The 22,128-nt window shown below is 60.2% G+C and overlaps 1 protein-coding gene across 6 annotated transcripts; it reads right to left on the bottom strand.

Moving 5' to 3' along the window:
• Nucleotides 1-886: 886 nt before the first annotated feature.
• Nucleotides 887-20,898, bottom strand: RNF212 (ring finger protein 212). 6 transcript variants are annotated; one of them, XM_064488973.1, is made up of 11 exons: nt 20,714-20,898; nt 20,042-20,241; nt 18,242-18,312; nt 16,726-16,782; nt 16,121-16,179; nt 12,846-12,898; nt 12,701-12,761; nt 11,734-11,782; nt 9,399-9,462; nt 3,108-3,177; nt 887-2,144 (listed from the first exon to the last, which is right to left on the bottom strand). In XM_064488973.1, exons 2-11 carry the CDS (start codon nt 20,067-20,069, stop codon nt 1,988-1,990), a joined length of 669 nt encoding a protein of 222 aa, XP_064345043.1. In that variant the 5' UTR covers nt 20,070-20,241; nt 20,714-20,898; the 3' UTR covers nt 887-1,987. The 6 variants fall into 6 exon arrangements, with proteins under 6 accessions (XP_064345043.1, XP_031294975.2, XP_031294978.2 ...); XM_031439115.2 differs by lacking the exon at nt 20,714-20,898 and adding an exon at nt 20,443-20,629 and having other exon boundaries at nt 18,242-18,316; nt 20,042-20,103; XM_031439118.2 differs by lacking the exon at nt 20,714-20,898 and adding an exon at nt 20,443-20,629 and having other exon boundaries at nt 11,734-11,779; nt 18,242-18,316; nt 20,042-20,103.
• Between the last annotated feature and the right edge of the window lie 1,230 nt (nt 20,899-22,128).

Here is a 22,128-nt window from a genome sequence, read left to right as displayed (position 1 = left end):
TGGCGCCCAGGACGGAGCAGCGCGGAGTCGAGCTGAGCTGAGGACGCGGTCCCTGTCCCCACAGCGGGCCTGAGGCGAAGATGCTCTGCCCTCTGGCTCGCTCATGGCAGCAGCGCTGTTGGCAGCAGAGCCGGGACACAGACGTGGACCAGTCCGAACCAGCCTCACCTCATCTCCTGAGCCGCCACTCGGGACCCAGGATCCCCTCCCCTGGCCGGCCCCTCCAAGAACCCCCGAGGCCCACATGGCGGCGGTGAGTCTCCTGTGCCCCACGTTCACTTTAGCCTCAGAGATCTTTCCCTCAACACTCAGACTTTCCTTACACATCACCAGCAGGAGTGTTCACACTTCTCAGCACTTGTGGGGCGATTTTACGTGAGACACACTCTTGTCCACACAAGGCCCTGCTCGGACGCCCTCCTGTGTCCCTGCAGGGCATCCGGCTCTGACTCATGACTGCACGCTGGCTGCAAAAAAGGGAAGGCCCAGGCGGAGAACTGGTGGTCAGCATGGTCACTGGGCTATGGCTGTCAGGACACCCACCACTGTGTCCTCCTAAATCATGGTGGCTGCACTTAATTTCCACTTGGCAGACGAGACACCGAGGCCCCAACACTGCCAAGAGTGTCCATCAGGCCCCTGTGGGTGCAGCTCCCACCCCAGCCACCGGGCCAGACGAGAGCAGCACACGCTGGGGCCCGGACCCTGCAGGGGCCAGGAGCACTGTGACCCGCTCACTCGACCCCGGACGGCCCTCCCCCCTGCTGCTGGGCCTGGGCCCCCGACGCCCGACACCCCACTTGTCAGTGTCTGGGCTGAGCCTGGACGTCCGCACGTGCACTGGTGAGGAGTCTGGGCTGGTGTGACGTCGTTTTTGCTACAGGGCTTGCACCAACATTTGGATATTTTATTTAATTTTGTCTTTCCAATGGAGATAATTGAAATAATTGACATGCTGATGCCAGTGGTCAGCTGACCCCAAGGGGTAGGGTGGATGAGGGTTGACCGACACTCATATGTGAAAAGCAACAAAGAACAGGAAATGCTGAAAACATGAGCATGAGGCGGGGGATGAAGAGTAAGGGTTTAGAACCGTGGGCCAGGCTGACACCCAGGCCCCAGCCCAGAGCCAGGCTCCGCCTGCAGGGAGCACCGCCTCCCCCGACGCCTGTGGCCGTGTCGTCCGCTCGAGAGTCCTCTCTGCGGGCATGCTCACCTACCTTCCCACGTCCCACACACAGAAACACCGCACTGTTCAGGGTTTTATAACACGTGGGCATTTCCTGACATGGGACGCTGGTCATCTCGCACAGGGCTCCCTCCTGCCCCTGCCCCACACAGAAACGCCAGCCCACGTGGAGGCGCACGGCCTGCCCAGCCTCAGGCTTCCCAAGTGCAGAAGGGGTGGCACCTGCTTCCTGCCTGTTACACACCTTGGCAGTGGGCCTGACCCAGGTGGGAGGATCCAGAAGTTTCTGGACAAGTTTCAGGTAACCGCACCATAAAGGACTAAAATTAACCCGATAAGCCTGTTTTCCAGCTGGCGCTGTCCCGACAGTGGGGTGAGGAGGGAGCACACTGCCCGTGGGGAGGTCACCCATGAGCCCACATCTGGAGACAGACTGCTGCTGAACAGGAGCCAAGTCGCGACCAGACGCAGCCAGCAGGGAGGCCACAGGTGGTGCCCGTCCCACCCCAGCGCTGGCATCTGAAGGCCGAGATGTTTATCCACTGCGCGAGGGACTTGCCAGCGCTGTGACGTGACTGAGGGCACGCGGGGCCTCTCACTCCCGCACCTGAACCCTGAGGCCGGCAGACCCTGCAGGAGGTGTCCAGAGCATGACCCACGTGGGATTCACTGCGGACACCACCGGTTCCAAACCACCGAGACGCTCAGAACACGATTCTTAAGAACGTTCCAAGTTCCAGTCTCGTGTCTGCTCTCACCACACAGACATTCTCACACGTGCATTTCAGGGAAAAGCGTTTACTTTTCAAAGCAGCACTTGCTTAAATGCTGCCTCTGCAGCAGGCCCGCGATGCTGATGGGGGGCCTGGGTGCCACCCCTCTCCCCGCTCCGCTGGCCGCTGGGGGCGCTGGGCTCCCGGTCCACCCCTCACAGGGGAGCCGCAGCGCTGGGATCCTGTGATGAATTCAGTAACACAGTAACTAAGCCTCAATGGCTTTCTAGCATTCAAGGCCACGTGCAGACTCAAGACATGTTCCGAGAACGAGAGGCCAGCCACGTGGCGAGCTTGGGGCTGCTGGGCCTGCGGGAGCAGCTGCACATGTAGCGCACTAGCAGGCCACCTCACAGGAGGCCCTTTCTGGGCTGAGGTGACCGTGCCAGGGCCCCCAAGAAAGGCTGCCCTTTACCAGGCTCAGAGCCTGCAGTCGGCGGACCCCCCCCCCCCCCCCCCCCCCGCTGGACTCCCTCTGTGCTGACGCAGAAAAAGTCCGGTTACAAACAAGAGGGCACCGAGCTGGAGGTGGGCGGGCCTGGCTCCCTGGGGGTCACAGGGCACTGGGTGGAGGGCCCAGCTCCCTGTGGTGTGGGGTGGGGTGGAGGGCAGCCTGTGGTCAGGTAGGTGAGTAGGGACGGCATCGTGAACCGAGGGGCAATGGGCATGCAATCTGGAGGCCAGGGCTGGACTGTGCCAGACGGCAAAATGTGGACTTGTCGCTGTGGGACCTTGGGTGAGGAGGGGTGAGAGGGGAGGGTCTGCCTTTTAGAGAGGCCACCGGAGCTTCCATCTTAAGAACGAGCCCTGAGGGGCAGCCAGCGAGCGCTTGGATGTGCAGCAGAGAAGGCGGCCGCACATCCAGGACAAGCTTGGCCGAGGGAGGTGCCGGCACGCCGCTCGGGCTGGGAGACGCACCCCACTTGCTTCTGTAAACAGAGCGGTGGGGACATAGCCAGGCCCCCCGGATGCAGGGCCCACAGGGAACTCACCACCCCCGGGCCAGTCTTGGGGTGACCGGCTGTGCAGCCACACGCAGTGCTCCTGGGTTTTAGCAACAGGGCTCCCACTAAATTACATTCTAGCTTCAAACACACGAAGTAGCCGGCGAGGCGGGTGGCCCCTCACGCTCCCACTTCACCCACCTGGGAGCCTGGGGTTCGCTGGAGCGACGTGGCGTCAGGCTGAGGTGCTGAGGGTGGTGGGCCACGCTGCCTGCCGGGGTGGAGGTGTGTGTGAGCACAGGGCTGCTTCCTCCTCACCCCCTTCAGCGTTCCGGCCAAGCACCAGCCCTGGTCCTGCCAAGTCTCAGGACCCACCGCCAGGGCTCCATCAGGGAGGAGGGGCAGCCCTGGTGTGGACCCTCCCACTGATTTTGGCTCCAGTGACTCTGAGAACCCGGGAGGGAAGCCCTTCAGTTCTGCTGGGAGGAAGGGGGCAGGACAGCGGGGCTGACACGGGCCCCAGGACGACTTGTGTCCTCTCCACCCAAACCGTGAGATTTTCACACGGCCCCAGTCTCTGTTGAAACCTTCTGAGCGAATAAGAAGCCTCTTTTAAAGATATAAATGGTCCCTGGTACGTGTCAGTCCCACCAAAGGCAAATGCGGAAAGACTGCCCCTTCCTGATACCCAAATTCCTCTGCATCTGACAGGTGAGCTCCGATGGTTCGAGAAAGCCAGGGGAGGACGGGAAGACAGCACTAAGGTCAGGCTCCTGTGTCCTTTCCTGTTACCCTGCGCATAACCGAAGGATCAGAGAGGGGGAGCACCTTGCCCGAGGCTGCACAGCACTAAGAGGCCAGTAGGGGCCTCATCTCTGCCCCTGGGCTGTGCAGGCCAGGAGGACTGCCCACTGCAGGTGCCCCCTGGAGGACCACAGCAGCGGGCTGGGGAATAGAACCCCCCTCAGCACTGCGTTAACTGTGCTGTTTTCTGTGTTTTCCGAGGGTGTGATGTCTAGGGGCCGTGCTAACCCTGGGGAGACTGCCCCTCCCGGGGCTGGCTGACTCCCACAGGCGGCAGAGGCCAGCAGGTGAGCGGAGCGTGCCCGTGACCCCTCCTCTTGTCTGCCTGCCACACTCGGCCCTGATCAGCCCAGGTGGACATCAGACAAACGAGGCCGTGCCTATGCCAGGACTGCCAGCCCCAAACCCGGCTGGCCTGCACCCACCGCCCTGCCCACTCCTTCCCCCAAAACCACGGCGGAGGCTCTTGCCTCCGTGGCCCCCTTGGCCCCTTGGCCTCCTGAGTGGCCCTGCCTCCTGCTTCCAGGGACTGTGATTGTAAAAACTTCCTCCCCTGTGGCACTGTCTCGTCTGTTGGCCTCATCAGACCTGGCGGCACAGTTCCGGGCGCAGCTGGACATGAGTGACATCAAGGCCCTTCTATCCAGAGACGACGTGCCCAGCGCCGCGCTGCTCAGCAGGGCGGCTTCTTACCCACCCACCGGGCACGGTCCCTTGTGGACACAGCCGTTACAGCACGGACAAGGACACCGAGGGCCAGGAGGTCAGTGACTCACGAGGTTGTGTGGGCAGTGCTCTGACCCCAGAACAGGGGTCCTTCAGTCCTGCCTGCGGACCCTAGGCCGCGGCAGGCCTCTGTCCTGAGGGTGGTGACTCAGCGTGCTGCTGGAGGGAGGCGCGATGCCAGGGGCCCGAGGAGGCCATCCTCAGGGCTGGGCTGCAGCCCGACTAGAAGAAGTGACCAGATGAAGCTCCACCAGCAACAGGACAGTCCGAGTTAGGTTGCTTCTGCTCAGGAAAGCAAACTGCTCTCTGCTCCTTGGAAAGATTTCCATTTGAAAATCAAAATGGAAAACGTGTTGACACTTAAAGATGAGTTTCACTGTCAGGAGCATGGGGACACCGGGGGCCGGTGATGTCGTGTGGATGGGACACTGAGTGCCGACGGTGGTGGGGGGCGCGAGGGGCCGTGGAAGGGTCAGCACGGCTCGCAGGACAGATGGGCCAGGGAGCGAGACGCTGCGCCCATGGCTCCTCCACTCGCCTGCAAATGTTTGTGGAGAAGGGACCTCCAGCCATGATGGAGCCGAAACCAGGGAACCCTCTAGAGGGCTGAGCCCGGTGGGAAGGGGCCAGGGAGGAGGAGGCACGGCCAGGGCTGCAGCCCCTCATCCCCGAGACGAAGGACAAGGCTGGAGGACTCGCACTTGCCGGCTTCGAGAAGGTCCCCAAAGCCACAGGGAGCAGGGACAGGCGGACTTCCAGGCAGCAGGAGAACACTCATGGCACCAGAGGAAGGCGGCTTGCGGCCAACCCCTTGTCAGAAACGCAGGAAGCCGGAGGCGGTGACGTGACTGCAAGTGCTCATCGCAGCCAAACAAGGGTTCACGTCCAGTGACACACCCTCCAAACGAAGACGAAGGCGTTCAAATGTGCACAAAACTGGGAGATTTCGCCACCAGCTGACCTGCGCTATGATAAACCGGGCCTTTGGTTTAACCGGAAGCAGCCGCCAACAGCACCGGCCCCAGGGAGGTGACAAGTGCGGGGGTCTGCGCACTTCGGTGCCCTCTGCGAGCTTAGTCTCTTCACAGGAAGCGCTTCCAACACCGCCTGGCTGGGGTCCCAGCATGCGTGATGACACGGGAGTGAAGCTCACAAAGTCACTGGCTTCCCCAGAGCCCAGGGAGCGCTGGCCGCAGGGGGTGCCGGGCCTGGTCCCCAAGGGGATGGCCGGGGACAGCGCAGCCTGCACACCAGTGCAGGACCAGTGTCCCAGCTCCGCCCCCGCTGCACTTGGAGCCGGAGTCCAAGGTCAAGGGGCCGGGAGCCCCGCAGGTGCGTCTCCTGCATGAGGATCAGTCCCATCCGGTCAGCCACCACCCTTACCCCCAGACACCGCCTCCAAGTGCAGTCACAGTTTTGCGGGGACACAACTCAATCCACAGCAAATGGTGCACTAGAGATACTGAATGCAAAGCGGGCAGTTAAGGAGATTTAGACAAACCAAACATCCCACACTGGACACAAAACACACAGCAAAGTGGGAGACAAACCCAAACCTACCAACAACTACACTGACTATCGAGGGACCGAACACTCCCATCAAAAGGCAGAGGTTACAAGCAGGATCTGACCACGTACTGTCCACCTGAGGCACATGCTGGCTCCAAGGACAGACAGGTGACAGCGAAGGTTGAGAAGAAAGACACCCCGAGCAAACTGTACCTAAGCTGAAACTGAATGAAGAAAAGTCCACTTTCAAAGTAATTAACTCCTCAGGTACAAATTTACCAAGAAAATGTAAGACCAGCACCTCGAAAACTACAGGGTTCCTCAGAAACCAAGGTGAACGAGGGACCCAGTCGGCAGGCGCGTCACGTCCTCGGACTGAAGGCGCGACTCTCCCCTGGCGCAAGCGCAGGTTCCGTGACACTCCCCCCGGAACCCGAGCAGGGCTTCAGGCAGAATCCGACAAACGGACCTTCAGATTTTCACAGAGACGCGGAGGCTTAGACCAGCCAAGGTTACTCTGGGAAGTAAGTACAAAGCACCTGATTTCAAACCTCACCGTGAAGCACCAGTAACAGTGACGACATGACACTTACGGCAGAAAGGGTGGGACACACTAACCAACAGGACCGACCTCGACTGTCAGCACCACTCGACTAATTCAGTCCTGCTGGCTGGAGGGACGGAATCCCGACCTAGCACAGCCGTGTTTATAATTTCCCACCGTCTTCTCCTTGATCCCTCGTGATATTCCTCCAGACCACGCTGTCCTCAGTCATGCCGCCTCCTCTCCAACCCACGCCCGTTGACCTCTGCTCCGCCAGCAGACATCCCCACCAGTTCCTGGTACTGAGGGAAAATGTTCACTATTTCAGCGTCATGACACGGGCTGTGGGCTTTTGGTGGACACCCTTCATCAGACTAGGACATGTCCTTCTATCACGTGTTTGAGAGGTTCTACCGTCAACGACTAGAATTTTGCCAGATTTTTTTCTTTTCTTCCTTTCTTAATGGAGGTGCTGGGAATTGAACCCAGGACCTTGGGCATGCCGAGCACACGCTCTACCACGGAGCTCTACCCTCCCCTCCTCAAATTCTTTTCCTGGTGAAAAGATTTTTTAGGTCCTTTATTCTACTAATTTAACTGATTTTCAGATGTCAAATAACCTTGAATTCTTGAGCTGAGCCCCCTGGTGACAGTGTAAAATCCTCTTTACATGCTGCTACACTGACTGCCTCGTATGTGTTACGGGCCCTGCGCCACGCTCACGGGGAATACCGCTCAGCTCTCCCGGAACGCCTGGCTGTGCTGTGGAAACACCGCTGGCCTCACGGACCAAGCCGGGAAGCGTCTGATCCCACTTCCTGGAAAAGTCTCTGCAGGACCGGTGCTAGTTCTTCGCATTTCATAGTTTGCCCACAAAGACGTCGAGAAACAGGCTTTTCTTCGTGGGAACGTTGAGAAGTTACAACTCAGCTTCTTCACCTGATGGAGCTCCTCCAAGATTAAGTACTTCCTCTGAGGTAGTTCCGACCGTTTCTGTCTTTTCAGGAATTTGCCCGTTTCACGTAAGCCATCTACTCTGCGGGCGGAGTTGCTCGTAACGTTCCCTACGACCCTGGAGCAGCTGCAGGCTGTGCGGCGACGTCCCTCTGTCGCCCGAGTCCCGCCATGTGTCCTCTCTCCTGGGCAGCCCAGGCACTGCAGTCCCGCTGGCTTCCTCTACTGCTTCTGTTTCTCTTCTGCAGACACTGTCTCGCAGCTTCTCCGGGTGGGAGCTTAGACGACTGTTTCCAGGCCTCCCTCCCAACGTCCGCATGAAAAGCTCCGCATCCCCTCCCCGCGTCACCCCACCAGCACCCTACAAACTTTGACCCGAGGTGTCTGCTTTCATGCAGTTCAAGACGTTTTCTGTTGCTACTTGCGATTTCTCTTTTGGTCCGTAAGCTGGTCGTAACTGTGCTGTTTCACTTCCAAACATCCATTTTACTCTCATTTTCCTTGTTGCTGGTTTACAATTTTAATCCCACTGTGGTCCCAAACGCACTCCGCATGAGACTCCTCTCAGGCGCCCCCAGCACAGGGCCTGCCCTGGAGCGTGCCCACATGCACGTGGGAGGCCACTCTGCTGCTGGCGGATGTCAGGCTTGCCGGTGCGCAGCCTCCCGTCTCCTTGCTTGTCTGGTTGTTCCTTCAATCACTGACAGCGGGCTACTGAAGTGTTCAAACTATAAAGCGTTGAATTAACTATTTCTCTTTTTAATTGTCAGTTTTGGCCTCAAGTATCTGGGGGCTTTCTTGCCTTGGGCTTCCGACCAATGACGGACATGAAACGCCTGGAATCGTGACATCACGGAAAGAGGACCTTTCCTGTAGTGTGGGCGTCACCCACACCCGAGCATAAGAGGGTCTTGTGAGGCCAGACACTAGGAGGGGGGACAGCATGTCCCCCAGACCCGGGTCCCAACGTGAAACCCAACTACCTGGAAACTCTAAGGCCACGCACGCGGCAGGGACAGCGGGCACTGAGGGCATCTCGCCCGGCACCACGAGGCCCCCGGCAGAGTGAGTACATGCAGGAGGAAGGCCACCTCAGACACTGGGGACAAGCCACAAGGGAGTGGGCAGGACTGAGGACGAGGGTCAGGAACCCTCACCCATGTGTGGGAGGTGCTCAACCCACCGGCACAAGCCCCTAGTACCGTGAATGTGGGACCTGGTGACGGCACTCAGTGACGGGGGGGGGGGGGGAAGGACGAAAGGAAAAGGCCCTAGACTGCAGGGGTGGATGGTGGGCAGTGGGCAGGGAGATGAAGACGCAGGCCTGCCCAGGTGAGGAGCCAAGGCTAGAAGCACAGCACCCACGGTGGGGGAGGGGGCGGGCGGGGGGCGAGGGGGCCTGTGGCAGGAGCTCCAGCACAGGAAGTCAGCCCACCCAGGTGTAATGGCAGGAGGGTGGCACCAACAGGCCATAGACAGACCTGCACAGAAACCTACACAAGAGGAAGTTACCATAACCCCAGCTCCAACAAGAAGGAAGATGAATCCAAGGAGGGAGATGCAAGCAGCCACTCAGGAAAGCGAACAGAAGAGCTGAGGGCTGAGAACCCCAAATGTGAACATTTCCACGACAACCTGGCCTGGCTGTCTGGTGAGGGGGGGCGGGAGGTGGGAACAGGGCTTGAGCCGCAGAGCCTGGTGCCTGGGGGGTGGTGGGCAGAGACATCAGGGGAAGGGGCACCCACCAGCCACTCTGGCGATTTCCAAACCGGGTGCTGGGATTCCTGCTCACAGGGAGGACTTGGGCTCTGAGGGTGGCGTGCATCGAGCCGTCAGGTAGGGCCCATGTGGTCCCCACGAACCCAAACCTGGACTTCACTGCAGGAGGCCCCCCACTGGGCTCTGACGCACTCCAGTGCATGTGGACAGAGGTCAAGTGGCATCACCCCACTTACCCATGCGTCCGTCTCGAGGTGGACTGATCACGGAGATCCTTGCGGGGCCGGCCGTGGCCTCGGGCTACGGCGTGAAAAAGAGAACAGTGTCCCAGAGCTGTCACTTGTGTGCAAAGTCCCCTCGTCTTCCTGGACACAGCTCGAGTCCCGCCTGCCTGGGAGCCGCTGTCTGGCCTGGACATGGCCGGGAGGGCAGGACTGCTTTGCTCCCCAGCCCGGAGGGCCCGTGTGGGGAGGGGAGAGGACTCCCCTGGGGCTTTGACGGATCCCAGAAGGAAAAAGCAGTGAGTTCTCGGCTGACACCAGGAGTTCTGAAACCCTCAGGTCGCCCTGACGCCACGGGGCACCGGGCTCGCTCCTCGCCAAGCCCTCAGCCCGGACCCTTCTCTCCCTGGGAGTTGGGCCGGGGGGGCCGGGGGGCACAGCTACTGACTGCCTATTCCCACAGCCCATCCTGGCCTGCTCCTGTGGCCCCAGGTGGGCCACCGCCCCACCCGACCTGTGCCCCTGCTCGGGTCTCAGGCCACCCTCCGAGTCTGTGCCCCCGCACAACGGTGCTGAGCCCCCTTGTCAAGGGGCCTCCCCCCAGCTCCCCGACTCCTGTTCCAGCACACCCTCTGCCCTGACCCCGGCCCTGCCCGCTGGCAAGACTCCACGCTCGAAGGGACCAGCCCCCAGGGCAGATGCCTTGCAAATGGACTGCAGCCCCCAGCAGGCCAGTGCCCACCCCCCAGATCCCCTCTCTGGAGATAACCAACCACCCCGCCTGCCCCTGGTGTGGCTCCATCGTGGCCCAGTGCGAGTGGAGCCCGATCTCACAGCCCCTCCAGCTGCTGGTCTGTTCCCCGCTGCTTTCAGAGCCTGCTCGGCACCTCCTAGGCCCCCAGTGCCCCTCAGCTTCGTGGTCCACCATGACCTCCACCCCTGCCCGTTCTGCCCAGCTGGCCACATGTCCAGTTCAGGCCAGCTCTGACCAGCCGATCCACGCTGAAACTCCAACAGAGAAGAGTCATCATCACACAGTGAGGATGAAAATCACGTTGGATTAGAATCCAGCAAATTGTCTCTTCTTACCCGGGCTTCTGATAAGGAAGAGCTTTACTCCTTGGGTCAGTTCTCGCTCGAGTCCTCTTTTGGGGGGAGAAGCCAGGAACAGGCGAGACAGAAGGGATTTAAAGGTACACGTGCCCAAAGAGGTGGCTGCACACAGAAGTGGGCCCGTCTGGGGCAGGGCACTGGCGTGGCTGTGCAGGACCAGCAGATGAGACGCTGTGGTGGCAGCCTCAGTCCACGAAGGCGTGACTCCTTCCCCTTCCGGCCTCTCTAGACGGTGGTGGAGTCCTGACTTGCTATTCAAATCATTTCACTGCATTCTGGTCCTATAGCTGCAATTTCCAGTGTGACACCCAGGCACATGCCCTCACTTAGCCAGTCAGTCTTCGACCTCTGAAATGAGGCCACGTGTGGCCTGAGGATCATGGTCCAGTTTCTGGGGGCCAAGGTGGGCAGGCAGGGACTCGTGAACTGGAAGGAGGGCTTCTTCAAGAGCTGCCACGGCCTGCAGTGGGGGGCAGACACCCAGCCCAGGGAAGGGAGGAGGCACACTCACAGACCTCTCCCGGCAGGACGTCTGGGAGCGTGGCCGACATGGTGGGATGGGAGGTGTGGGGAGGCGGCCAGCAGGGCTCAGCATCCCCACCGTCTCGCCCTGGAATCCAGGCTCCTCCACAACCCGCTTTCAGACAGTTCCCTGGAAATAAGCAGTTTCTCACCAACCAGCCGACACGCTGGCATCCACCTTACAGGGCTGCCAGGGCACCCGGTTCTCGTTTCTAAGGTGCTTACAGCAGTGGCAGGCTGGCTCCGGGCAGAGCTCAGTCCAGTGGCCAGCAGTGAGAGGAAGGCACTACGAGGCACTGGTGGCCACAAGGCCGCACCTTGAGCCCCTGTCCCCGTCCCCTCCGGCTGTCAGGTCCCAGCCTTGAGCTGAATGGGAGCTGGCTGGAGCTGGCGATGATGCTTCAGTCCTGGCCATGTTCCCTTGAGGACTTGTGAACTTGAGAGCCGCACCTCTCTGCCTGGGCTGACGGCATCAGCCGGGTTCTGCTACCTCTCTCTGGCCACACGTGCAGACATGGCAGCCACTCTCCCCACGCCAGCTGGGCAGGGGCACACACGCTTGCCAGGACCCAGCCTGTGCCCCACGTCCCACGGCGCCCACCCCCTGGCCCAGTATGCAATGAAGACACCGTTCATGATGGTCATCAGGGCTGAGAAACCTGAAAACTCCAAGCAGGCAGGGGACAAGTACACAGAGGCGGGCAGGTGTACTTACTTTTCTCCTTGGGGAGGAGGTGAGGTCGACTTCCATGGACTCCACCCTGCTAGAGAGTGAGAGGTCGTTAGGGGCCTGGGGCTGGCGACCAGGACGCGATGCAGAGGCACACACCAGCCTGTAGGCCGCTCTCCTTCCTCTTCGCTATTGGCTCAGTGTCACAGTGCCACCTACATGGGGCCTGAGGTCTGAGAGACCGGCCGCACACCCTCCCACAGAGCATGGAGCCCTCCTCCTCCGGCCCCGGCCTCCCCTCCTTGCCACCGCTCCTCCCGGAAGGCCCCTCCTCTGGCCACCAGCACCTGCTCCTGCCAGACCTCCCAGGAGCAGGAGTATCGCCTCCCACCCACACCTACTGCGCGGCCCCCACATCCACACAGGCTTGATCAACGTTAGTTCCTTAAAAGAGTCAGGCCAGGGGCTGACAGGACACACGGCTGGACACCAGCAAGAGAGAGGTGGGCGGGGAGAGGACCTCGTCCAGTTCCTTCCTGAGCTTGCTGACACAGGGCTGCTGGAAAGAGCTGGGGGGTGGAGGCAAGCCAGCAGGGTCTCCGCAACCCCCACACCTCCTGCACTCCAAATGGACTCAGCTCCAATCTTCCAAGAGAAAGACCCAGCCAGGGTGGGCCAGGTCCTCCACGGTGCCACTAGCCCAGCCCACCACTCTCGACCTGCCTCCTCAGAGTTGGATTCACTTCTAACCACCTCCTCCCCTAGCTGGCCCAGCCAGGGTCACACAACCGCCCTCAACCTCTCACACGGCCAGGACCAGTGCTGTGACTGGCTGGCCTGGGCCGCACACCTGACTGTGGGACCTGTGGCTGAGCAGAGGGAGGGGAACGTGGCTGAGCCCTACGCCAAATACTGCTAAGCACCTGGGGCTAGAGGGCGGAGGGCTGGGGACGTAGGGGGCCACAGGGAGGACTGGGCCGCTGACAGATGTGGTCCAGGACGCCCCACACACCTCTGAGAGGCCGAGGAGTCAGGTGGCAGGAACAGAGGCCCGCTGGGCTTTGCAGTGGGAGCTGTGAGGAGAACCTAGTGTTGGCGACCTGGTGCCACTCGGCACCGGCCTCTCCACCCTCGCTTCTGGACGTCACTTTACTTACTCGAAACCGGAGTTTTTATTGTGCCAAAAGCTGTTTGTTGGGCCAATCTCATGCTAGACAGACAAAGAAAAGGCATTAATTAAGCCACACACGTCTACCACCAGTAAGCAGTTCCTCCTGATCTGAAATAAAGACTGCAACAGCCAACGCTCTTACTGGTGCTGCCCTTGCCCCTGCCCCATTTACCTATACACACATGGCGCCACCCCTCGGGGCCCCTGAGGACAAGCGCTGGGCCTGGCGGCTCCCCTGGCCTACGACAGCGCTGACACCACAGCCGGTGCTCAGTGAAGCCTGGGGGGAGGGCGGTGCCTGGCTCCCAAAGGGTACTCGCTCTGCTTCCAAACCTCTTGGGGGACAAACCCTGTGCCACACTGGGCACGTAGGGAGGGTGAGTGTCTGACTGACCCACACTGAGCGGTAACAAAGCCACACCATGCGGTGCTGGGGTGGGGCAGAAACAGCAGGTGTGGCTCGGGGCAAGCGGAGGCGCAGGTCCTCCCTGGAGGAAGACACAGGCCACATGGAGCACAGGGCGGGCCCAGCACAGAAAGGCTCATCTGGAGCCTGAGGGACCTGGGCAGGAAAGAACCTGCCTGTGAGACTCCGTAGGAAAGGCGGAGACGCAGGCCTGGACAGCAAGAACTGCAGGGGCAAAAGGAAGACACGGTTGCAGCTCGGAGTCCCACGAACGAGCCACGTCTCCTGCTCTGGAAGCTGGTGCTGGGGTCAGGCAGCGTTCCGGAACAAGGTAAGCTGCGTCATCTTTAAAGTCTGGGCAGTCACGCTTATCCCAGGGCTTTCACATGCAGCCCAAAGGTGAGTCCCAGGGAGCAGAAGCATTCCCCACAGCAGTCGGGGAGGAGAGAACGTGGAGACAGCGCCCACCAGGGCAGGTCGACATGGCCTGCAAAGGGGCCGACACCTGCTGGAGCGCTTGGGGTCTATTCCAGGGGCGTTCCTCCTGAGAGAGAAGGGCCAAATTCCTAGCATCCCCTAACCCAGGACGCCCCTGAGGAAGAGAAGCTGAACCAGCACAGAGGCCGTAAAGCAAAGCAAAGAGTTGGGGACTCACCCACGGGCGGCTCAGCCGGTCTGGAGGCAAGAAAGCACAGAGGGGCCCCAGGGGGTTGGGCCCGATAACCAAGGAGAGTCTCAAGGGCCAGAGCTGGAGGAAGGGGGAGTAAGAACCGGGCTGAGATGAAGTGGGTTCGGGCACAGTGCACTGCTTGCGGGGAGGACTTTCCAGCACTTTCCCCGCCGGACCGGCCTCTCCCTTTTACACATTTGGGCGTGACCAGGAGACAGGGCCCTGATGTCTCCAGGCACCGGCTGATCAGTCCTTCTGTGTACCTTCCCCGATGCGGGGACCCTGGAGCGGGATACGCAGTAGCCAGGAGTAGAGAGCAGAGGTATTCAGAGAAGGCAGGCACTTCCCAGGTACGTTCACCCCGGAGAGCCAGGGTCACTCCTGTCCATCAGACCGAGTTCCAGAGCCCGCTGAGAGTGGCCCGGCCCCGGCAAGATGCAGGGGAAGTCCTGAACACCAGGGAAGGCAGAGGGAGAAGGAGGAAGCCTGCCACAGAGATCTGGCCACCTGAACGGAGCTTCCCATCAAGCCAGGGGGAGACCCCCATAGGGAGGGCTGAGAGGAGAGAAAGGGAGATGTGCCCGCAGGGCTCCCCTACTCTGGGGCCCCCGTACGGGGCACCAAATATTGGGGAACAAGGAGAACTGGTATCACGGATGGTAAAAGGTTTTACCAAAGATAGAGAATGAAAATAGAAAAGGACTTTATTAGGGCTTACTGCCACAGGCAACAGTGGGCCACAGAGAGATGCCCCTTTGAGCCCTGAGGGCTGGGTGTCGGGTCTTGTGTCAGGCCAGGTCACAAGGTGGCTGACCGGCTTGTGCACATGGCTCTGGTTGGCTGCAGCTGAGTTGAGAGGTTCAGGGTCTGTGAAGGGTGGTGGGACTTGACTCTGACGAGGTGGACATTCCCTGGGGCTGTTAATTTGTCAGGGGATCACAGGCAGGCGTCTGAGAGCCCAGGAATGGGGGTCGCTGGACCCTGAAGGACCCAGTGGGTTCCAAAGAAACCATCAGGGATGTGCTGGAAATGCGATACAGAGCAGACAAACTGACAAACGGGCCAGGGCAGGACGCACCACTGTAGCTGTGGGACAGAGTGCAGACGCCATGAGGCACCGAGGCCTAAAGGGGCAGGTCCACCAGGGGTAGACACCAGGTACAGACAAAACCACAGCAGGAGACTGGAGAAGGGTAAAGCTAGGAAAAGCAGTGGCTGGGGTTTTCCATAATCAAGAAGGACATGATTCCATAGAAAGAAAGCAAACTGCACAGACCCCGGAAGGACAGACCCACGTGGCCGGCTGGGAGCTCACGGTACGCGCTGTCCCCTGACGGTGTCCAGCCTCACCCAGCACACACGGCCTGGCCGCCCCGGCTTCCACAACCCTCCAATGAAGCGGCAGCCTCTCTGACTGGGGCGAAGGGGCCACAGCCCGGCCTCTGCCCAATGGCCCCGAACACACCTCTGTGGGTAGCACCCGCCATCACCCCAACCCTGATAGCTGGCAGAGGCCCTTCCTCCCCACACGGCCCAGTGAGCGGCCCAGCTCCGTCCAGCTCTGTCTCCAGCCTGAGGCCCTTGGTGGCCGTGCTGTGCTCAGTGCAGATGTGACAGGGAGGTGAGCGTCCAGGCACCGGGGCGGGGAGGGGGTGTCGTGTCACTGCCGGGGAGACAGCAGCCCTGCAGGGCTCCGGACGCTGCAGCCTGCCGGGTAACACACTGCCCGCCCGCCGACCTGTTGGTATTCACCACGTCAAAACATACTGGCGGAGCACAGCCTGTCTCCTAGGCGGTGCGGCACTGAGCCCCTGGGGCCGAGCACTGTCGCACTCCCCTCGTCCGTCCGTGCAGCAGGGCTGCAGGTGGGACCGGGCCTGGTGGCAGGGCCCCCCCCCCCCCCGCTGCAGGAGGGTGGCACCCACTCTCTTCCCGGAACCCCCTATCACCCCAGGAATCACAGGGTGCCCTGGAGGACCCATTCATAATTTCAAATTTTTCCTTTCAGTCTCTTTCCTCCCCTCCAGCTTCCTGCTGCATTTGTGGGATAACAGAGTTTCTCGTAAACAGAGGCGCTCTTTCTCTCGCTCCCTGGGTCACGACCAAGACCTGAGACGGACGTGGATGGACAGACAACCAGTCGGGGTGGCAGGCACCCCACCCGCCACGTGCACCGAGAACTGACCTTTGCAGCTGCTCTAGCTGCAGCGCCGACTTCCTGAGGGACTCCTCCAAGCTGGAAATCTAGACACAATGGAACAACTTCCGGTCACTGCAGAGCCTGCGCCCAGCAGCAGTGGAAAGAACAAGCGGACCCTCAACCCCCTAACCCAGGAGTAGCTGACGTGGGGGTCTCTCCTGCGCTATTCCTGAGGGAGTCTGCACCTGGTGCCCAGAGAGCCAGGGCCAGGAGCCCATCGGGGCAGCAGGGAGCCCCGGCAGGAGGCTCTAATCCGGGGCACAGCTGGAACTCCAGGTTAATGCCGTTTCCACGGGAGCTACACGTGCCCTCTGTCGGGTTTAGACATCAAGTGAGGAGGACACTTCCAGGGCAAGCGGTGGGCACTGAGCTTCCTTTCACTTCGCGGTCACGCTTGCGAAAAAGCACCAAATGAATCCGGGGTCATGACAGGTCTGTCCCAACATCCCACGGTGACACCGAGCCTATGGCTGGGTCCCCGGGCGGCCGCAAGGCCGAACTCCACAGGGATGATGCCCCAGGTGGAGGGCCAGCAGGACAGGTGCCAGCCCGCTGCCCACAGCGTCCCGAGGCAGGTCAACTGGACTTACCTTTTCTCCATAGAAGGCCAGCAGTCTCCTCCTGTGCTTTTCCTGAAATTCTGAAACCTGAGAAGACAGCACGTCACTGCCGACACTGGCACGTGATGGAAGCCACAGAGGTCAGGGGGCTTCTGTGCAAGCCACGGCACCTCTCCAGACACGTGCCCCAGCCCACCCCAGGGCAGGTGCCCAAGGGGCCCCGGGAGGTGCATGGCTACAGCTGGGCCCCCGCTCAAGTGCGGGTTGCACGGGGCTTCAGTGGTGCTCAGAGCCCCGGCCACAGGATGGGACATGACCCACACGGGCCAGTCACAGTGCACCGTCCCTTAGTCAGCAGGGACTGGTTCACGAGATGGCCTCCTGACTGGACAGTGCCAACTAGGACCTCTCTGACCTGCTACACAGACTGGGGGTGCACTGGGCAGGAAGGGGCAGTTTAGGGGCTGCGAGATTCCGGGAGCCCAGCGACCTGCTCTGGACACCCAAGGCCAGCTGTGCCTGGAACCGGCACCATTCCTGGTCCTCCGTTTGCATGCACCCCAAGCACCACGTCCGCAGTGCACAGAGTTGGGACTGGGTTCCTGAGGGTGCCAGCACGAGACAGAAAATAGATGCTTATGACTCACTCGCGAGGAGAAAGAGCCAAAGTGTTTGGACGAGGGGCCCTGCCCTCTGGGAACACTGAACTGCAATCGCTCAAGCCCAATTCCCACTGCTGTCTGCGCACAGTGGAGGGACGGCAGAGCTGGGCGATAGGCAAACTATGTCACTCCTCCCCAGGAACCTGCTAACACACGCACAAACGTTGAGGGATCTCGGCATTTTCCATGGGTCTTACTGGTCTGGCACAAACTGAGGGAGAAAACCCCTCTGTGGGAGGCTGGCCCAGCCCACAGCGGATCTTCAGAGCTCCTCTATGGTCTGGCTGCTTCCAGAAGGCGGGGCTGTGGTCAGGAGGGACAGGCTCCTCCTCAGGGCCTCCCAACCTCCTAGCTCCTGCATCCTTCGAGGGACAGAGCTCTCGGGGTCAGGGGACACGGTATGGGAGGACACAGGCTCTGCCAGGAACATCGGCCTGTGGGGGGGTAACACAAGGGCCCCTAGGGCTGCCCCTGCAGAAGTCCCTACAACGCATGAGGCCGCATCCCAGGGGGCCCCGACCGCGTCGACGGTGCTCAGGTCCCCTGCACCCAGGCCAGAGCCTCAGCTGGCAGACACCCGGGGCCTCCCTTCGGGCCTGATGTGGCCCTCTTCCTCCCCCCACCTCACATCGTATAGGGTAGCGAGGCAGGGCTGTCTGGTTCTAGACACAAAGCCAGGAGGGGTTTGGACAGAGCTAAAGCCAGCGTCCCCAGTCACCTGCAGAAGGCAAGGTGACAAATGGCTCTGTCCCAGTGGAGCTGGCACAGGAGGCAGAGACCCTCGCCAACGACATGACCACAGGTCCGAGAGTAGCCTGGTCTCCTCTGAGACCATTTCCTGGTGTCAGCGCAAACCAAGTCTCCAAGGAAGCATCACGACTCACCTGGGAGGTCTCCATGGAGTACTTCCTACACAGGCCGTCGATGCCCAGAAAGAGCGCCCGGATGTCGGAGTCTGTCTGAGAGACAAAGGCTGCTTCTACCTTCCCTACCCTGAGGGCCACGAGGTCCAGGGGCCACGGGGTAGAGGGCAGGCCAGCAGGCTGCCAGGGAGGGGCCCGGCAGCTGGTAAGCCCTCTGGCCACCCGTCCCATCTCTGCGTGAGACACGCCCTGGCCTGGAAGGGCTCTAGCAGCAAAGGGTGGGGCTGAGCAGAAGGAACAGTGAAATCAGAGGAGGGAAGAGCAGTGAGCATGACTGATAACTGCTCACAAAGCAGATGAGAAAGGAGAGTTTAAGAAACAGCACCTGCCCACGGGGACTCCTCGTGCAGAAGTGCCTGCCCCACCCCAGGCCCTCTGCCCCGTGGCCACTTCAACACAGAAGCCCGGCCGATAGCTGTCCCAGGACACATGGAACACAGAAGTGCCTGGGCCAGGACACACCAGACCGAGAGGACCAGGGGCCTCGGGCCCTCCCCGGTCTGGAACAAGTTTGAGGATGGCTGTCTGGGTCCAGCCATGGACTGACTTACGCTCCTGTCTCTCCTGGAATGACAGGAAAACTACATTTAGGGGAAAACCATATCAGCGCTGAAAACTAGGAAGTGCGTCTGGAAAGGCCAGGGCCCCGAGGGGCTTCTGGAGGACCCTGCAGAGGGGCTGGCGCAGGTGCAGTGGCTCTAGGACCCATGGTCCAGCCCTGGAGGTGGGGCCAAGAGCAGCCGAGGCACACGTGAGCCAAGACCCCGGACACCACCCTATGCTTCTAGCCCCCACCTTTTGAGGGAAGCAAGACAGAAATGTGAGCAGTACCAGCTGGGCCCTGGGGAGCACAGACCAGACTGTGACAGAAAACCTGGCCCAACTCGGAGCCCCCCCAGAGAGGAAGGGAAGCTAGGGTGCTGTCGCTGACCCATCAGGGCCCAGGGCCTTCCTGGGGGAGAATCCACACGGAGACCCTGAAAGGGACAAACGGAGTGGCCGCCTTCCACAGCACGGAGACCCCGACAGAAAGCCCTGCTTTCCCACTTCTAGGGATCTACGCTCTAGAAACGTTCTCCCGAGCGCGCAGAACTGTGGTAAAAGCGTGCACTGCACGGCTGTCTCACGCAGCACAACACTGAAAACCCACAGGTTTTCCCGTAGGAGAACAGCGTGAGATGACGCAGTCGTTTGCAGAGAACTTGAAAGCTCCACTGGGACAAAGGGCACTGGTGCGCCCAGGGCAGGGTCCGCAGTCCTGGCTGCGGTCATCCTCGGGAGCAGGGTTTGGCCGACTTTCACATTCTCTGTTACAGTTTTCTACTATGTTTGAGTTTTGTGTGATTTTGCATTGTATTTGTAATTAGAAAAAGCCCAATTTTTAGATTGAACATCAGACCAAATACACATCTTAGAACCTAAGTGTGAAAGAATCAACTTTACCAACTTTCTCGGACTCTCTTAACCAGAAATGACCCCAGGAGAACCAGACCCACCACCTCTCAAGGAGCCTGTGTCGTCCAGAGGAGATCTGTTTCCAGGAACGCGCGGCTCCAACTGGCCATCTCTGGTTTCAGGGAAAGCTGTGTGGGGTGTTCAGAACCAAGCCTACTGTACTTTCTTCTGAAAACCTGTACAATCTCCTAGTTCACCCGGCAAAATGAACAAAAACTTTAAACACCACAAATCACTAAACGCTGAGCGCCACGTTTAAAAGCAAACACTGGGATTAATATTCAGATACTACAGATTTCAACTTACATGTTTTGAAAGCAGAATCGTACGACATGGAACTTTACAAATTAAGCATTCGTCCCTTTTACCTATAAAAGAAAAGCACGTTTCGCTCTGCCCGCCGCACGCGGGGAGCCAGGGCCAGGGATGCAGGTGTCACGTCTCCCCGGCCGCCCTCTGGAGGCCTCGCCCCGCTGAGCACGCTGCTCCCCGAAGCCCGGAGGCAGCTGGAAAGGGATGAGGTGCCATGTGGGATGGGAACCGAGGCCGCTCGCCCTGCGCCCGACTCTCCCCCCAGGGCCCTCCCCCGGAAGCACTCCTCAAGACCCCCGCCCCTCCCCCAAAGGCCCCCTCCCCACAGGCCCCTGCCCGGGGGTCCGGGTGCCGGCCTGGCCCGGGGGCTGCCCCCACCCGGACGCCGCCCTGACCTTTGCGCAGGCAGTCGTCACAGTACACGTGGCCACAGCTGGTCAGGCTGAAGCACGACGCCCCGCGGGGCTGCTGGAAGCAGCGATTACAGAACACCCAGCTGGCCATGCCGGGCCTGGCGTCCGCGCTGCCCCAGGCCGGGTCCCCGCGCAGCCCACGCGAGACCTGGCCGCGGGACCTGGGCGTGGCCCGAAGGCTGCAACTCCGCGCCTGCGCAAACGTAAGCTCTGCGGGGCTCCCGCCCAAACTCAAGCGCTGGAAGGTACCAACCCAGGAAGACGGGGAGGCCTAAGTCAGATCTTTCCCTCTGCGGCTTGTTCTGGCCGGACGACCGGGAGGCGGACCCGCCTCGCTCATCCCAACGCTGCAATGCCCAGGGATTCTCCTGAGGGCAGCGCGCCGTAGTCCAGGCCCAGCGTGGGCCCCCACGCAGCGCCGGCGTGGTTGCGTCGGGATGTGGGCGCAGGCGCGGAGCGGGAGAGGCCGTCGCGGCTCAGGGGCCTCCGCGGGGGGGCGGCGTCAGGTGAGGTTGCGGCCGGGGCCTGGGCGGAGGTGGCCGTGGGGAGGCGGGCCGGGTGTCGGGCGCGAGAGGGCGAGGGCCGGCAGGGCGGGCCAGACGGCCCCTCATGCCCTCCGTAATGCAGGTGGTGGCGGGGGAGACCGAGCGACCAGAGGCCGGAGGAGCAGGAAGCGGACCTGGGCCTGGCCGGTGGGAGGTGGGGGGATTAGGGGCCCGGATGGGGTGTGGCCGGGGCCCGGGGCCCACTGGCTGGAACGCGTGCGCGAGGTGCGCCGGGCCGGGCTGCGGCCCTTGCCCACCTCGTACGCGTGAAAAGGCTTGACCTGGGGGAGATTGTTTCCCTTTTAAAAATAGTAGCTGGAGGAGCAGATGTAAGGGGCTCTCTGTACTAGTTTTTGTAACTGCAGTGAGCTTATAATTACTTCAAAATTTAGAGGAAATAAATAGAAGTTGCTTTTCATAGAATTGCGCTCCTCGTGGGATGCTCCATCCTCCCCGTGGAAGAGAGTTTCCGTCCGCACCGAGGCCGAGTGGGGACCCACTGAGAAAACTTGGTTCAGAGAAAGTTTCTGGGCCATTTACTTGTGTGCGGAAGGGTGGCCGTCTTTCAGGGAAATAGGAAAATGCAGAGATTAAGGACGACTCTTTCTGAGTGGAATGCAGTCGGGAAAGGATGCGCGCCCTCTGTCCCGTGCTGCAGCTGTGAACCTCATGCGGCCGTGAGCCTTTGAAGTGTGGCTGGTCCAAATTGAGGTGTGCTTTGATCGTAAAATACACCTGGATTTCCAAGACTTCATGTCGAAAAAGAAATGTAAACTATCTCATTAATAATTTTATACTGATGATGTGTTAAAGCTGGAATATGTTTGAGGTATTGGTTAAACATATGTCACTAGGGTTAATTCTACTCCATTAAAAAAAAAAAAAAGCTTTTTAAATGTGGTGACCAGAAAACTTAAAATTTCATGTGTAGCTTTAAAAAAAAAATTCTGTTGGACGGTGCTGATCTAGAGCAAGTTTAAAATAAGTCATGTGCTTATTCTATCAAACTCACAAGCTGCATTGTTAAAGTGACATTTACTCAGCGTCACAATGCTGTAGCACTAATTCTGACCTCTGATGGCTTTGAAATCATAAAAGTAATGCACATTTATGAATATGTATT

This window comes from Camelus dromedarius, chromosome 1, assembly GCF_036321535.1.
Source record: "Camelus dromedarius isolate mCamDro1 chromosome 1, mCamDro1.pat, whole genome shotgun sequence".
Taxonomy (NCBI): domain Eukaryota; kingdom Metazoa; phylum Chordata; class Mammalia; order Artiodactyla; family Camelidae; genus Camelus; species Camelus dromedarius.
Note: the sequence above shows the minus strand (reverse complement) of the source record. Positions and strands in the feature narration are given on the sequence as shown.

Coding starts and splice junctions, on each gene's coding strand:
- RNF212 (XM_031439115.2), bottom strand. CDS start 20,551: ATGGCCAGCTGGGTGTTCTGTAATCGCTGCTTCCAGCAGCCCCGCGGG. Junction 12,899..16,120: donor CAGCTAGAGCAGCTGCAAAG/GTCAGTTCTCGG, acceptor TTGTCTGTCTAG/CATGAGATTGGCCCAACAAA. Junction 11,783..12,700: donor GACTCCTCGGCCTCTCAGAG/GTGTGTGGGGCG, acceptor CTCACTCTCTAG/CAGGGTGGAGTCCATGGAAG.